We start from the raw sequence: 16,828 nt of genomic DNA, 5'->3' as shown, positions 1-16,828 counted from the left end.
GACTTTTCATGGATTAAACCATAACTGAGTCATGTGAATGAACGGAAAAAATCCAACCAACATTTGGAAACAACACTTAACCTTCTCAGTTCTGATTGTTCAGACTGAAATTCTCCACACTGCCTGAGAAATTATCCTGCCTTTTTTTATGAGAAAGGTTTGATTAGGAGCTTCATCATGAATGCTTGGTCAAAACAAGTAATGGCTCTTTGTTTGCTTGCTTGCTTTACTACAAATTAGTTTAGGAATGTATTCCACAGTTGTATGATAGAAAACATTTCTTTTTTATCTCCAAACTTGTTAAAATATTGGTTAGTTTGTTTTTGTTTTACTTTTCCTTATATACTGTTTCATAGCTGGAAGAAAAAGTTCTTAAAAACAAAAAGGAAAAATATAACATGAAAAACCTTTAGCAGCAAGGCCATGCTTAAATAAATATGCTCAAAGCAAATGGAGAATACTGAAAACAAGAAGCCAGACTGATCAGGGTAAATCAGACAGTCCTGAGAATGGTATAAACAAAATACATGGATGCTGGAATTTGCTGGTAATTTACTTCTCCAGTAGATTAAAGCAGGGAATTTAAAATAAACAAACATCACTATTACAAAAACTGTGTAACTTTGATACAATGCCAGGAACGGAAGATGTTCTAAGAGCAACTTTAAGTAGTTGCATGCCTTACTCACCCCCACTGTGGGGTTTCTGAGGCTATATATTATTTATTTTAGTTTGTAGTCATGCTTATGTGTCACTGGAACAGAGGAATCAATACAGTCTATATGTGCAGGGAGCCTGGACTAATGTCACTGCTGTCATGTCACAGGATGCCGCTTCTACTTTTCTGTAACTTTATAATGGCAGCACTGCAGGAACACACTGTTTGGCAGCCACTCTTTTTTTTTTTTTTTTTGGTGGTTTTTTACAGGACAAACTATGGCAAGGAAAGGAGGGAAATTGCAAGAGAAATCTGAAGCTGCTTGGCTTGCTGCTTTAACAAATGTTATGGTCTTTGACAATGAGGCTTTTACTTCTTGCTCCAAAGATATTCAGATAGCAGCTTTCAAAGTCATGTTGATAGAGTTGGTATAACGCTGATTTTTCTACCCAGTTAAATTTTTCCATTTTGCTTCTTTCATGTCTCACTAAACTGAAAATGTTCTCATTAACTTCACTATGACTTGGATAAATTGATTAAAAGTCCATCATTTAATATCATATAGACCTCAAAATGGCCTGGAAATTCCTAACATGACAGGAACTAGCCTTGTATTTAAGGAGAGAATATGACTTAAGAACTGTCAAGAATGACTTCACAAAACACAGTGGTTTGTGATCTTGAGAAACTCTGTGCGGCCCATAGACACATGGAAAGCTTGAGAAACTGGAGACCATTGAGCACAGAGCTTCATGCATCGAGAATGGTAACCAGGTCCCCCAGTGCAATTATTTTTTTCAGAAAAGACTGATGAAGATGGAAGAAATTTTCTCCTTCTTTCATTATACCTCTATAATAGGAATCAATCACTTTTGGGAATCTAAATTTAGATCTATTGAAATCAAGTTCTGCTCTCAAACTGAATTTGTCTCCGTCAGTTCTTCATGATGTAATGAAGGTTCCTTTAAAAATGAAGTGAATGTCTTAGCTAGTTTGATGTTAACTACAATAACACACAATTAAATGTGTAATACATATTATTAGATCCTGGCCTATTCAGATCCTTTCTGATTTTTAAGCAGTAATTTTGCTGCAAAATATTATACATATTTGTATCAATAACTGATTATATCTGAATGAAAAACTGTAATTTCACTTACTTTGTCCTAATACAGTGCTCAAGTGGCGGAGTAAGATCATTTTCTTTATCTTCAGCACACATCTGAGTTGTGTCTGCAGAGACATATCAGACATTATTAGTGGCTGGAGTACATTTCTGTTCATATAGAATTCCACAGTAACTTCTAGAAACTCCACCTATGGAAGTGATGGACTACCACTCACAGTGTAAACGTCCTAGCCCACAATAGGCATGTATTCACTTTGGATTGAAATACCCTGGAAGGTGAGCACTGCTGGCACTTGAATACCATTTCATGCCCTCGTTCACACCATCTGAACAGAGTGGCCACAGACAGGGCCAGGAACGCTCAGAGTAGATAACACGACTACGGGCCTTTGCAAATAGCATGGGCTTTATAGCTCTCTTAGAGTAGACAGTCTGGCACTCACTGCTTTGTCATCTCTTGAACCCTTTCAGCTAGTGGTCTACTGCCTGTTCATGTGATGGTAAGCTAAAGGCTGAAAGGTGGTGACAATGCAAACACTGTTGGGAATGAGTCCCAGATTGTGCCCAGTATTAGTTGTTCTGGGCCAGAAATTTGCCCAGAATTGTGTTGACTACTTAACAGTAAGGATGAACGTAGGACAGTGTTCAGACTCATGCCCTGAACCAGGTTAGTTTACTAATATAGAGATGATTTCAAGGAAAAACATGGATTTGAAGGTGAAAGAATATGCTGGAGGGCTGTCATGAGGTTTTTATTTTACAATTGATATCATAATTACTAAGACATTTTTACTCAAATACTAAGGACAGCAGTAGTCCTACACTTGAATAGGAAACCCCAAGTCCAGTCCAAAGTTCATTAAGATTCTTTCACCCTTGAGAAGAAGATTGTCCCTTGACTGTTGAGAAAACCATGCACAGACAGGAGAAAATGATGTTGTGTTGGATATAAGAGAGCTACCACAGGCTGTGAGCATTCCTTTGGGACGGAGATGCAATTGTATTGTTCCGGGGAAAACAGAGAGGTCAGTGTCTCAGACACTGGATCTGTCAACAGTGAAAGTAGTCTCTGAACTTCCCAGGGAGAAAACATCCTGCAACCAGCTTGGATGTCAGTCTGCTCAGCTGTTTCCTGTTTGGGAGTAAAATATTTTAAACTGCAGCAGAGTAGGTTTTTTTCTTTTTCTTCTTTTCTGTCTGTCATCTAGTCAACGGGTAGGTTGCAAGCAACAAACAATGCCAAGGCAGGGTACAGTATCTGGGTCTGCTTCAGTGAGACTGATGTAGACAGGATGGGTGGCAATTGCTCTTACATTCACAGCTGCCAGTCTCAGATATATCTGGCTTCCTCATGTCATAAAAAGAACTTGGCTTTCCCTTGCATGTTGATCTTGTCAGTATAAATACATGCAGAAAACTCTGAATGACTGTAAGGGCTGGACTAGTAGGAAATGGACAATATTTAAAAGTACATAAAGTACTGTCAGTTTTCTAGATCCTCAGGAACTTAGAGGTACATGGGAATCTTTTAAGTTTCAAAGAGCCTCTTTTATCCTAATATTGAACAGTTTATAACAGTTCGTTAGAGGTCTCCAATAGTATTTGGATCCCGCTAGGAATTCCTGATACTGATGTTCTGGATCTTCTCAAAGTGAAAAGGAAGAGCCACTGTCTTGACCATAGTACTGATAGCAGGATAGGCATATGGCATGGCTGCCTTGCCCAGTCATTTCCAAATTGTTGAATTTTGTCATTTTTAGACTTGAGATCTTCCAATCACAGGGTCTGAATAGAATTTTTTCATACAAAGGAATAGGAAAAAAAGTAACATTAAAGATATATCTTCCAGGAGTAGGCAAGGAACATTTAGCTAAGTTAATTAACTAACTGTGTTTCATACAACTCATTTGGAGCAAGAAATAGTGAAGCTACACTTGTCTGTCTTGGCGTCACCAACAGCAAGAAGGATATGAATATGATCTCTCATAGCTTCACTTATATTCTAAGCTAAGGGTAATGAGAAACTGAGTGCCAGCACAGTTACAGACAAACTTGCAATTCAGAAACTATGATGAGCACAGGTTCAGAAGAGTGGAATCTAAACAATCACCGAGAGAAAAAATACTGCTCATAATTTACATGGAAACCTTAGGAAGTGATGTTTTAATAATTGCCTTTCCACAAGACTTTTGTACATTGGAATAATCTCATCTTAACTGTGAGAAAAAACTGTTCTGAAAGAAAGTGTCATAACCAATAATACACCAGCCTTCCCTAGAAGCTGCCTCCAGTATCTGAACATCTGTTAATTTCACTGCTTGCGCTACTTTCTGTGGGATCTGCAAAGGGACTGAGGATGGTCTATGACTCTGGAAGAATCTTCTGAGAAATTCAGTTATATTCTTCTTAGCAGTTATTCAGCTGCTTTTTGAAAACACCTTTAAAAGGGTACTAAGTTGAAGGCATGCACCAATGAGATAAAAGAATGATTTATTAAAACATATTGTACAAAAATTCCTTATATCTTCACTTGGAGACAACATATTGTAAATATTAATGTAGGTAGGTGTTAACTATATATTAGAAAGAAGGAGCAGTGTCTCTCTGAGCAGTACAACACACTCTTTCATACAAGTGCTCTGTGACTTATAACAAAAATCCCAGAATCTCCACTCAGTCTCTAAAGAGCTGACAAAGAAGATGAGCATAATGCAGGGGATTATTAATCTAGATACACTGGCTTGTTTTCCTTCTCTGCCTATCAGAAACTTTACTTAATGGAAGAACTTTCATCTATTTAGGATAGTATGTTGAATTCACTAGCAGGCATTGCCTGTTTTTAGGAAGGAACTTCCTATTTCTTGTCTACATTTTGGCAAATGGTTATGAGTATGAGAAGCAGCAGGGCAAATTTTCAATATAAAGTGGAAATTGCTATTACTCCCAAAATGTAATTCTACTCTTTCTTTCTGGCTTTTTTGCCTTTCCTGCCCAGTGTAATTTCTTCAAGCTTTCCCAAAATATGACCTTGATTGTAATTTTCCTAATTATAAACAAGATTTCCATTTCAAGGAATTTACCTTCTTGTTAGTGAAAAGCAAACAACTAACCAGCACCAGTGAGATGTAGCTGTGCGACACCCAGGACCTCATGATGTATCTCTAGTAACACTACCTAACCATTACAGCTTGATATTTCCACGGAAATACCAGTAATACTTAGCATTCTGATATCTCCATCTGGTACTGCATGCATGGTTTACTTGTATGACCATTCTTACCTTTTGGATATAAAGTAATTTCAGTTTTTCTCCAGACCTAACAAAGGATTACTGTAGAGCCAGAACTAGGAAAGAGTTTTCCTGGAATGATGAAATTATTTGCATTTTACGGCCTTTTGCAGAATTTCACAGATAACAAAAGATTTACTAGGACATATCCCTAAAAGAGGCTGTAGCCACAACAAAAAGATACCTACCTCTCAATGCAAGTTTAGTCTTTGAGAAGAAATATACAGATATGTCATAACAGGCTGAACAGTAAAGAGAAAAATTTATACATAGTCTGAGCACGTCCTCATCCAGGGATCTTAGACTTCTTGGTAACTCTGGACTTTGGAAATATTCCTGATTTATTAATGATGAAAAGACAGATCAGGACACCTGTTTTGGACCGTATGCTACATGGTACAACACAATAGAAAAACGCGTCTCGATCTCCCTAGTCCTGTGCTGAACTGTATCATCTGTGTCACTTACAAAGCAACTTTTATCTAGGGCAGACCACGTGGGAACCAGTTGGTAACTACAGTCCTTTAAAGGTCAAGCATTTTTTTGAGATAATATATAATGTGATCACCACAAAAGAATGACAGGGATTTTAATTAAAATAAGAGGATAAATAACAGGCAGAAAGATGATTGAATTCACTACCAAATCTTGTGAGATGCTAAAGCCCCCAGCACTCCCACCATACAAACAGCTTTGTCACATGGTATCAATTAGAACACGCAACAGCCGTGTATAACTCATCCTCTCCAAGAACCAGAATGCAGGTGAAAACAAGGAATACAGACTGCTTATTTTTAAAGCGTGGACTACAACAGAGTGGCTCCTTAAGATTAAGAAGGAATTTGATTAGATTGTATAAATATATTGAAGGAAAGAACACAAAAGATAAGTAGGATATTATTAGCAAATAGGAATTTAGTGGTTAAGAATGTCTTAATATGTCAATAAGTAGGAGCTTTCTAAGCATTAGAATACTGCTTGTCCAAATGCCTTCTAGTTGGAGAAATACATAATTACTGTAAAAGCAGCTGCATAATTTGGCATGGTTTCCTGAAACAATGAGTGTAACAAGTCATGCTTGTGTTTCCAGGTATGCTTTCCAGCAGGTAAGTGACTAGACTTTGTTAGCAGATTACTGCCATCTTCTGAAGCAGCTGATTTTGGAAGCAAGAATTTCATGCTTCCTCACCCTCTCTGCTCATTTTACGATAGGCATGTAGGGTTGAGGAACAGGAGGCTTGCATTTTCTGCCTGTGGAAACGATGTGAGAAGATGCGAAGGAGAATGGGAGTAGTTAAATATGGTTTACAGTCCTGGGAGTATGAATAGGCCAGATCACCATCTGTTCCTTGGAAATCAGTGTCACTGAAAGATTTACCAGTCTGTATAAAGTAGCACATGCTCACTTTTAACCCTTTCAAGAACTTAGCCTCAAAATTTCATTGTGAAATCAAATTTCCCATTAATCACCAAAACTAATTATGGAAATTAGGAAACAGGTACACAAATAATCTTTAATGGCTGAGACCATCATTGTTTGTATTATTGGATTCTTCTTCCTGATGCGATGCTGTCGCAACCACCAGAGACGAAATGCAGAATTACTGAGCTGTACATACCAACTGTTAACCGTATTTCTTCTTCCTGGTTGGCCAAGCCATCGTAATAATATAGATCAAATCTCCGCTCTGTTTTCCAGTCACCTAGCAAATCCTTTTCCAAACAAAAAAGCACACTGAAGTGGCTTTCACTGCATACCAACCAAATTGGGTATTTAGGGGTCTTCAAGTAACAACCAACCTAAAAGAAAGATACAAAACATTAGAATATCACAGGGGGCATGGGGAGAAACAATTAATTGTGGAAAACATGAGATGCATAAAATCACTTACTTATTATAGTCTACAAACATTAATGAAGACACATTATATACTGCTGATGAAGCAGACCAGGATAGCTCTGATAAATCATGGAACATATAAAGCAGGTATCTGGTATCTGGACTTGAATTACAGGCAGGTAATGAAATGCAGCTGTAGTTTCCTTAGAGCAAAAAGATCATATCCCAGATGATCAGAAACAAAAGGAACCCTGTTCTCTCCAATAGCTATAAACCCACAATGAGTTTAGGTCAGGAATACTACATGACAACAATGGGAGACCATGCTCTTATGCAACAGTACCTAAAAGCCAGGCAAGAGACTTCATAGAATCTCAGACGACGTGTGACACCCCTGTGTGGGCAACTAAACTGAGTCCAAAATCTTTTCTTGGATGCAATACATTCCCTTCACTTTAGCACCTTCTTCTAGCTTCACAGTACAGATATGTAAAATATTTTCATCTGCTAGAAGATAGCAATAACAGAAGCACTTGTTTTGATTCATTATTCTTAAAAATCAAATATTCTCAGTTGAAAAAAACCAATTATTTCTTTAACAGATGCCTTTTCTAAGCCTTTGCCCTCCTTTTGAAAGTTTGGAAGTATATTTATTTATAAATATCCTAAATTTTCTGTATTAAATTGCATTTAGATGATTTTCATACTCAAGATGTTTTAAACTAGAATGCTCAAGAGCTTTACACTAGAATCAATGGGGCAAGGGGATACCAACAGGATTGCAGTAGTAAGCCAAGGGTTGGCATGGCATCGCCTGAGGGTGACAATGCTAGTGGGAACATTTACACTGCTTCTGGGAGCACGGAGGGCTCAGGAGTGTATCTGAAATGCTTGTACACCAACGGATGCAGTGTGAGAAACAAACAGGATGAACTGGAAGCATTGGTCAGCTTCCAGAGCTACAACATCATTAGTATTAGTGAGACTTGGTGGAATGAGTCCATGATTGGAGCGCTGGGATGGAGGGCTACAGGCTGTTCAGGAGGGATAGGCAGGGCAGGTGAGATGGAGGTGTCGCACTATACGTAAGGGAGAGGTTTGATTGCACAGCCCTTATAATTAGCGATGATGTGGTGGAGAGTCTCTGGGTAAGGATTGGCAGGATGGAAAACAAAGGAGATGTTGTGGGTGTCTACTGCTGATTGCCTAGCCAGGATGTAAGCACTGGTAAGTTATTATAGGCAATTAGAAGAAATTTATGGAACGGTAGCCCTTGTGCTTATGGGAGATTTCAACTTCCCAGAAATCAACTGGGAATATCATACTGCAGGTCTTGGAAATTCTTGACGTTTGTAGGAAATAACTTCTTGTCACAGGTATTCGGTGAGCCACCTTAGGAAAGATGCCCTCCCAGACTTGCTGTTTGTGAGTACAGGAGGACTCATGGGGAATGTGATGGTAGGTGGCTGTCTTGGCCATGAAATCGTTGATCATGAAATCGTTGAGTTTAAAATTTTCAGTGTAACAAGAAAAAAGGACTAGAGAGTTGCTATCCCGGACTTAAAGAGAGAAAACTTTAAGTGATTCAGGGAGCTATTTAGCAGAATACCCTGGGAATCTGCTTTTGAGGGCTTAGGAGTCCATGAGTGCCGGTCAGTTTTTAAGAACCACCTTTCAGAAGCACAGGAGCAGGCAATTCCACTGTGTTGTAAGTCAAGCAAGTGGGGCAGAAGACCAGATTGGCTGAACAGGGAACTCCTCATGTAGCTCAGGAAGAAAAAAAAATTGTATGATCTCTGGAAGCAAGGTCAGGATTCGCAGGAAGGGTACAGAGCTGTGGTTCATTTATGCAGGGAGAAGACACAAAAAGTCAGTTGAAACTGGCCAGAGTGTTTCAGATAGCAAGAAGTGCTTTTTAAAGTATGTTAATAGCAAGAGGAGGTCTAAAGAAAACATTGGAGTGATACTTGTTGAAGATGGTCACCTGAATAATAGGGATGAAGAAAAAGTGTAGGCATTTAATGCATTTTTTGTTTTAGTCTTTAATAATACTGATAGACCTTGGGCTGCCTGGCCCCTGAGTTGGAGGACCATGAGTGTAGGAACACTGACTTTCCACTTGTGGACACTGAAATTGTAAGGGACCAGTGGATTCAGCTGAATGCTCACAAGTCCATAGGGCCTGATGGGATTCATCTCAGAGTTCTGAAGGAGCTGGCAGATGTTATGGCAGGACCCCTCCCTATCTACCAAAGGTCTCAGGAGTCTGGAGAGGTCCCTGCTGACTGGAAGCTAGCTGACGTTATTCCAATCTACAAAAAGGGCGTGAGCGAACTATAGACCTGTCCTACAACCTCAGTTCCTGGAAAGATTATGGAAATCATACTGGGTACTATTGAAAGGCATTTAAAGAATAATGCAATCATCAGGCATAGTCAACATGTGTTCACAAAGGGAAAGTCCTGATTAACTAAATTGATATCCTTGTATGATGTCGCCTGCCTTGTGGATAAAGGGAAGGCAGGGGATGTCATTTTTCTGGATTTTAGTAAGGCGTGTGATACTGTCCCTCACAGCATCCTTCTGGACAAGTTGTCCAACTATGGAATGAGCAGGTTTAGTGTGCACTAGGGGAAGAGCTGGCTGAAGGGCAGAGTTCAAAGTGTTGCAGTGAATGGGGCTACATCTGGCTGGTGACCAGTCACCAGTGCTGTTCCTCAGGGCTCAATTCTAGGGGCAGTTCTGTTCAATATATTTATCAACAATCTGCATGCAGGAGTTGAATGCATCATTAGCAAGTTTGCTGATGACACCAAACTGGGAGGTGCTGTTGACTCTTTTGAGGAACAAGAGGCCTTACAGAGGGATCTAGACAGATTAGAGCATTGGGCAGTGATTAATGGGATTAAATTTAACAAGTTGAAATGCTGGATTCTGCACCTAGGATAAAGTAATGCTGGGCACAAGTATAAACTGGGAGAGAAGTGGCTGGAGAGCAGCCCAACAGAGAGGCATCTGGGGTGCTGGTCAACAGCAGGCTCAGTACAAGTCCCCTGGCAGCCAATAGGACAAACTGCATGCTGGGGTGCATTAAATATAGCACAATCAGCCGGTCAAAAGAGGTGATTATACTGCTGTGTTCAGCATGGGTGAGGCCCTACCTTGAATACTGTGTGCAATTCTGGGCCCCACAATTTAAGAAGAATGCGTCCAGAGGAGGGTAATAAAGCTGGTCAAAGGGCTGGAAGGAATATCCTATCAGGAGCGGCTAAGGACTTTGGGTTTGTCTAGTTTGGAGAAAAGGAGGCTGGGGAGAGACCTCACTGCTCTCTACAGCTTCCTGAGGAGGGGAAGTGGAGAGGGAGGTGCTGATCTCTTCTCCCTGGTATCCAGTGATAGGATGAGTGGGAATGGTTCAAAGCTGCACCATGGGAGGTTTTGACTGGACATTAGGAAGCATTTCTTTACTGGATGGTGGTCAAACCCTGGAACAGGCTTCCTGGAGAGGCAGTCAGAAGCATTTGGACAATGTCTTTAACAAGATGCTTTAACTTTTGGTCAGCCCTGAAATTGATCTGGCAGTTGGACTAGATGATCACTGTAGGTCCCTTCCAACTGAAATAGTCTATGCTATTCCATTACTGATTTGAAGTATTATTCTTAAATCTGCCAGCTATTTAAGATGTGGGCTACTACAGCAATTCTTTGGATTTGTGAGTAATTGCTTTTATCTATATATGTATCCATTTATCAGTTTATTCAGTTTTTTCTGCTGCTTCACCCCATAGTCTTTAAGGTTCAAGCCCAGCGAAGGATTGAAGCTAGTTTTATGTATATTTAGACTCATATGTATTATTTGTCAAGGAATTTATGTTTTAAGGCAGACATATATATACTTTAATACCTGGGGGAGTGTATCTATGGATTTGAAACTTAATATGTGCTGATATAAAATGAGTCATGGAAGTTACCTGCATCCCCTGAGGTCAGTGAATATCTTGTAGCATTTTCTTCACCTCACACTCATGTGTTCTGAGACAGATACCATCCTCCTATTGTATGCTGCTGCTTTAAAGCTGCAGTATCAGTTAATGATATTAGCCCCTTCAGTAGTAAATAATAGAGTAAAAAAAAGTGATTAGATTGCTTAAGGTAGCAAAGAAACCTTATTTCTTCCAGCTAGGATTTTAATATTCAGCTACAAGAGATATTTATTATTAGCGATATTCCTGTCATTGAAAGCTGTATTCTAATTTCAAAATAATAACCTTTTTTTCCCCCCCATTGTATTGTTGGGGTTTGTATCTTTGATAAATCACTCAGGGAAACTAAAAACCAAAATAAAACTTTTTGCTTTCACTGCAATGTTTTTGCCTAGAGCTCCACTTAATATTCTTATAGAAGACAGAGTCACTGCTCTGCAGGACACTGTATAACCATCTTTATTTTATCCCCAGTTTTATGCATGCTTTGCTAAACAGATGTTGCACTGCTAGTATGCTACCAATCTGCAAAACAAGCAATGGCAGCCAAGTGTGCAAATATATGCGCATAGAAATATAAGATCAGTTTCTGCCTCCATAATACAGACACATGGATCAAAGAAACTTTGCTAGTTTAGAAGCTTAGGTAGTTTTGAAGAGGTTTGCATAGTAATATGGTAAGTGATACAATCTACAGAAATAATCTCTGCCTATTGCTACATTTACTACTATGGGATTTAAATCATGCTTCTGCATATGCAGTGGGTGCTAGTGGAAACTGGAAGACATTTAACAGAAAAATTCTTATACATGTTTTCTAGATATAGATTCACAGATACAGCTTTTACAGTACAACCCTCAGTTCTTCACCTTGGGCACACAAATGCAAATGTCATCTAATATACAGCTAAAAGGCAGAAGTCAACATATATTTTGTTGTAACTAAAAATCTAAACAGCATCCTAAGTGATAAGGAATGTGAGGGTTTTCTTTCATTACTGAGATTTAGAATTTATATCTGAAGTGTTATTTGAGTACAAAGTCAATTATATTCCCCAATGAGAATTTCTTCTGATGTTAGATAACCAGTCTCTAGCTAATTAAGTAACTGTTCTCTGACTCATTACTTTGCTAATATCTATTTAAAACAGCCTTTTATACAACAGTTTTGTTTTTCATGTAAATTCTTGGCTTAAAAGTAAAGACATTTTTTTACAAGCTTACAAAAATACTCATAACAGGAGTTATCAAGAAGGGAAATACGCAGATGCAACAAAAGATGGCAAATTAGAGGGATACGGATGAAAAGATTCAGTCTCACAAACATGCATATTTTAATATGCAGATAAATCAAAGCCAAAAAGGAACAGCTAGTCTGCTCATAAAAAAAGTGTTCTTCCTACATATGTCTGCTAAAGTAACTTCCGAGCTTCATCAAACAACATTTGACAAAACAAGATTAGAGAGATACAGAACTGTTTCAAAGCACACATCCACTCCAATTCTTACTCACATGAACAGTCCTATTGAAGTCAGGACAAATTGTTCACATGAGTATGGTCTGTAGGAATATTTTCCAAATATGTATAGTTTTCAATTACAATGCTTGCAGAAGAAGGCGAGGGCATGAACTTTAAGACAATAAAAAGGGAGAACTCTTCATTTCAGTTACATTAGTTATGCTAGTTGAGGATTAGCTGCTGCTTTTAACATCAAGTTGCGTGCCAGCTGTTGGCTGGTCACTGCAGGTTTGCTTCTCCCCAAAACCACTGGCCACTCTGTCCCACTGTCATCACCTTCCAGGGGCTTCTGGCTCTCCAGATACTTCAAGTTATTCCTACATTCCAGTTTTAAGGTCAAGCAGTATGGAATGTTTTTTATCCATAAGGCTAAAATTCCTTTCTCTCCCCAAACATGTTACTTTGTCTAGACTTCCTATGAGGAACTTCCCTCTGCTATAGCATTCTGTGTCTAGATTTTTCAAACAAAATATAATATGGAACCACGCTACTGGCAAAGTAAGGACAATCTTCATTGTGAAGATTCCTTTGCCCACTTCTTCAGGCATCAACTGCTGAGTAGACTAAAAGTCTGCCCTCGTTTAACTAGTCCAGATGGTGAGTGGTGAGTGCTTCTTCAACTGCCTGGTCAGGTTGGTTGATGGTAGTGATCCTGGAATTTAACAAGACCTTGAAGCAGGACAGGGAAGAACAAGCATGAACACCCAGTGTTCTGACTCCTCAGGAAACCCTTTAAACTCATTCAGAGTGTGTGTCATCCAACAAGTGCTTGCCAGAGAATGGGGCCCTTCTTTCCAGCTGTTGTATGCTGCCCTATGAGTGTAATGCTGGCTCTGACTTCCAAAGGCAAATCAGGGATATGTGACTTGAATCCATTTAATTAAATATTATTATTTTTGTTAAGGGCTCAACGGCTGTATTTCTACTTTGCAGAACATAAAAAGTATCATTTTTTTTTTGCTGCTTGCAGTATCATAATGAATTAAAAAGTAATAATGCATTACTATTCAAATATATGTTTTCAAATATGCTCACTAATCTTCTTCAGGAAAAAAAAAAAAAAATAAGGGGGGGAATGAATTAGGCGTCTTTTCATACTGCATGTTTTCAGTTCCTATGGAGACTTCACTAACCCTAATCCTCTCCCTTACAAATCCCTTAAGAACGCTCATAAATTTCAGAGACACAAATCTCATCTTTGGAAAATGTCAACCTTTTAAAAGGAAGCACCTTCAAAGGGCTCATTTTCAACACTACGGGTGGTCTTGTTACACATCTGACTTTAGTGTGTATTCGCACAATGGTGAAATTAAATCTACAGATAAATATTTATTCCTGGAGAATTATTCCAATGTATCTGCCAGAATGAGTATACGGTACTTCACCATTCAGATTTTATTTGCTCATTGAACAAGGCTATATTTTGCCATGTGTATACCAAAATAAACAAACAAGAACTATAACCTAGATTCCGTGTTTCTTGGACTACATTACACAATTTACCTTGAACAAGAACAAACAGGTTATCACTCCAATGCAGTGGACGTGATTCAAAGAAGAAGAGAAGAAGATATCAAAACCAAGGGGAACACTGGATATGGCTAATGTGATGGCATTTTCCTCTAGTTTTGTTATCACAGTATAATTTCACTTCCTTGCTTGCGGGACTTTATTTTTTTTTACATTAAAATTATATTCAATCATTTCTTGCTTTATGTTTGTTTGCCTGAATACAACGGTTATAGATGCTTATTTTCCAAAGAAATCATACAGTGTAGTACTGAAGACCCATGTGATTCCACAAAAGTCTGGGTTCTGTCAAACTGAGTAATTAACAGTTGTACTGAATTCAATAGGATTGATAGACAAAAGGATAATTACACAAAGCTTTCACAATTACAGACCACAGCCTATTGTTTGTTCTGTCAAAGTTTCTTCCCTGCAATTGCAATGACCTTTACTGAATTAATATTAAACAATGTTCTAACAGTGTTAAGACTGAAGTGACAATGGCGTAAAACCAGATACCTTTGCAATAGCCCTTGGGTGATCAAAAACACCACTGACTCAGTTCACTCAACACCAGGTCAGCCACATTACTATTATATTTGCATATAGTTAAGGGACTCTGTGAGGGTAAAGTTATTGCCATTGATATGTACTTGATTTCAATCAGATTAAGAAAAATAAAGTTAATGTTCACAAGATCTGACATTCAGGGTATGCATAATTTAATGACTACGCTAGGTTAGGCAGAAATTGAAGAGTTTTTAGCCAGATATTTATACATTGTAGTAGGAAACACTACTGCTACCTGGGAGCCCTAGATAATTTCTCTGCAGCTTTTAATCCTTTTTGTTGTAGAAAAGGAAATAATTCTGATAATGAATTAGGGAAGAAAAAAGGGCAACATTAATGAAGAAGAATAGAAAGAGATGTGTGTTCAATAGCAGGACTACCAAACAAAAGAAAGGACTCCTGGAAAGCACTGGCTTTTGACTAAAGTTCTCTTACACTGCCACAACATAAGTGAAGATAGCAGCTGTGGCAACGCAAATAGACATCAGGGCACCAGGTAGCCTCAGGATCTTTTCTTTATCCTTGTCCCATTCTTCTGCATTTCTGGTATGTCACATGAAGTGAAGAAATGTTGAGGGAGATTCAGACCCTCACTCAGACTTCAGCACTTTGTCATTCCCTCAATACAGATGAAGCAGTTTACAAATAATTTCAGTAAGTTACTTCACTGAAATGACAAAGATAGGTAAAGATTCAGTTCACCTAACTCTTGAGCATCTATTTCTAGGCCCTCTAACTTAGGCTAGCCCCTAGGCTTTGGTTGTCTGTAAAATCAAACAAGGAAGAGATGGGTGTTATCAGAAATTTAGACCTCCCCTGTTCATCAGGTATAAAGGGAGTTGGCTGGACTCTTACCTGAAGCATTTTCAGCCTATAAAGGACCTAAAGATAGATGGGATAAATCCAAATCCAAATGCAGGTATTTATAATCTAGAGAGACATGTGGAAAATATCTGACTTCTCATTATCTGTTTTGTCTGTTTGTAAAGCATGCAGAACTCTTTTAAACATGTGGGGTTTGTTATTCTTATTGTCTTAAATAAAAACTCTGTGATTCTATTTTATTTGTAAGGATGTTGACAAGAAATCAATGCAAATATCCCAGCAACAGTGGCTGGGGTCCAGGAAAATAACTGTCCATGGATAAGTAGGAGGACAATAAGACTTCATTAAAGAAAATTTCAGTTCCAGGCTAGAAAGGTAGTTGTAAAAACAGGGAATGAAGAACAGACTTTTTAAATGGCCAACGCTTTGTCAGCCTTGTTTCAGTAAAACTTGTATGTATCACATGTTTGTGCCCACAGTGGCACTCACAAATGTCTTATATAAATAGCAGGGTCCCTTGCCGAATGCATCTACATGGCACACTATCTACTGCATACCCATTACCGAAAAATAAGTGGAAAATTAAAACCAACCATCAGTTTCCATTTTGCACATGCATATTTTTGTTGTTGGTTTCTTAAACAAGATGGTTAAAATACTCTTTCTAAACCTCCCCCTCTGCAACCCCACCAATGACCTGGCTTGAATCCAGTCCATCTGACTAAGGCGCCTGTTTAGCAGACATATTTCCCAGTGAAGAAGGTTATAGGAAGGACATTCCACAGGGCAAGTAAACAGGTGAGGTGCCAGAAGACAGAGCATGTGTGCTGCATTTACGAATTCAAGTAGATCTTGTTGTAGCACAGAGTGTGCTGGTTTCATCAAAAGGACCAAAGATAATATTTCCCATCTGTGGAATTTTAATGAATAAATTCTGTTTATTTATGCTCTCTTTCTTTTTAAAAATAAATAGGAAAAAACCAGCATAACTCCTTTGTCAATGCCACGTTCTCTCTTTATTTTCAGAAATGCAAGAGCTAAAAAGCATCAGTCTCTTGAAATGCTGACAACTCAGGCAGAGACTTGGACATTGTCAAAAATCAGGGTAGGGTAAGTTTGGGAGGGAGGTCAGATGGTAGGAGGTTTAACTACTATAGCAGGACAGGTTAAAAGCAGGAAAGAATCAGTGAAGACAAAGAAGAATCAGAATCAAGGCTCAAAAGAGACAAGTAACCTTGAATACTTCCATTACTTCATGTACAACAGCACATACCTAAAGCGGTTTTAAAAAGCATTTCAGAAGAAGGGTCAAGTTCATCAGCCAGTATCATACTAACTTTAGAATGAGAGATTCAGAACACCTGTACTCTCTTCCCAGTTCAGCCACTAGTTTATCGGATGACTTATTGGGATAGGCACTTCGACTTCTGTTTGTCTGTTACCTCCCCTGAAAAATATATTACTTTCTCTTTTGCAAAGCACAGATCTATTCATAGGAAATGACA

General features: G+C 38.6%; 1 protein-coding gene across 2 annotated transcripts in view; it reads right to left on the bottom strand.

Moving 5' to 3' along the window:
- MINDY4 (MINDY lysine 48 deubiquitinase 4) overlaps positions 1-16,828 on the bottom strand; it is an 84,762-nt gene that overhangs the window by 3,975 nt on the left and 63,959 nt on the right. For both annotated transcript variants that reach the window (XM_074869559.1, XM_074869569.1), the window contains 2 exons: positions 6,696-6,876; positions 1,819-1,891 (listed from right to left, as the gene is read on the bottom strand). In XM_074869559.1, the coding sequence (XP_074725660.1) occupies positions 1,819-1,891; positions 6,696-6,876 (254 nt within the window). The remainder of the gene's footprint in view (positions 1-1,818; positions 1,892-6,695; positions 6,877-16,828) is intronic.

Source organism: Strix uralensis, chromosome 1 (assembly GCF_047716275.1).
Source record: "Strix uralensis isolate ZFMK-TIS-50842 chromosome 1, bStrUra1, whole genome shotgun sequence".
Lineage (NCBI taxonomy): Eukaryota > Metazoa > Chordata > Aves > Strigiformes > Strigidae > Strix > Strix uralensis.
The sequence above is the reverse complement of the archived record's forward strand: the minus strand, read 5'-3'. Positions and strand labels throughout refer to the sequence as shown.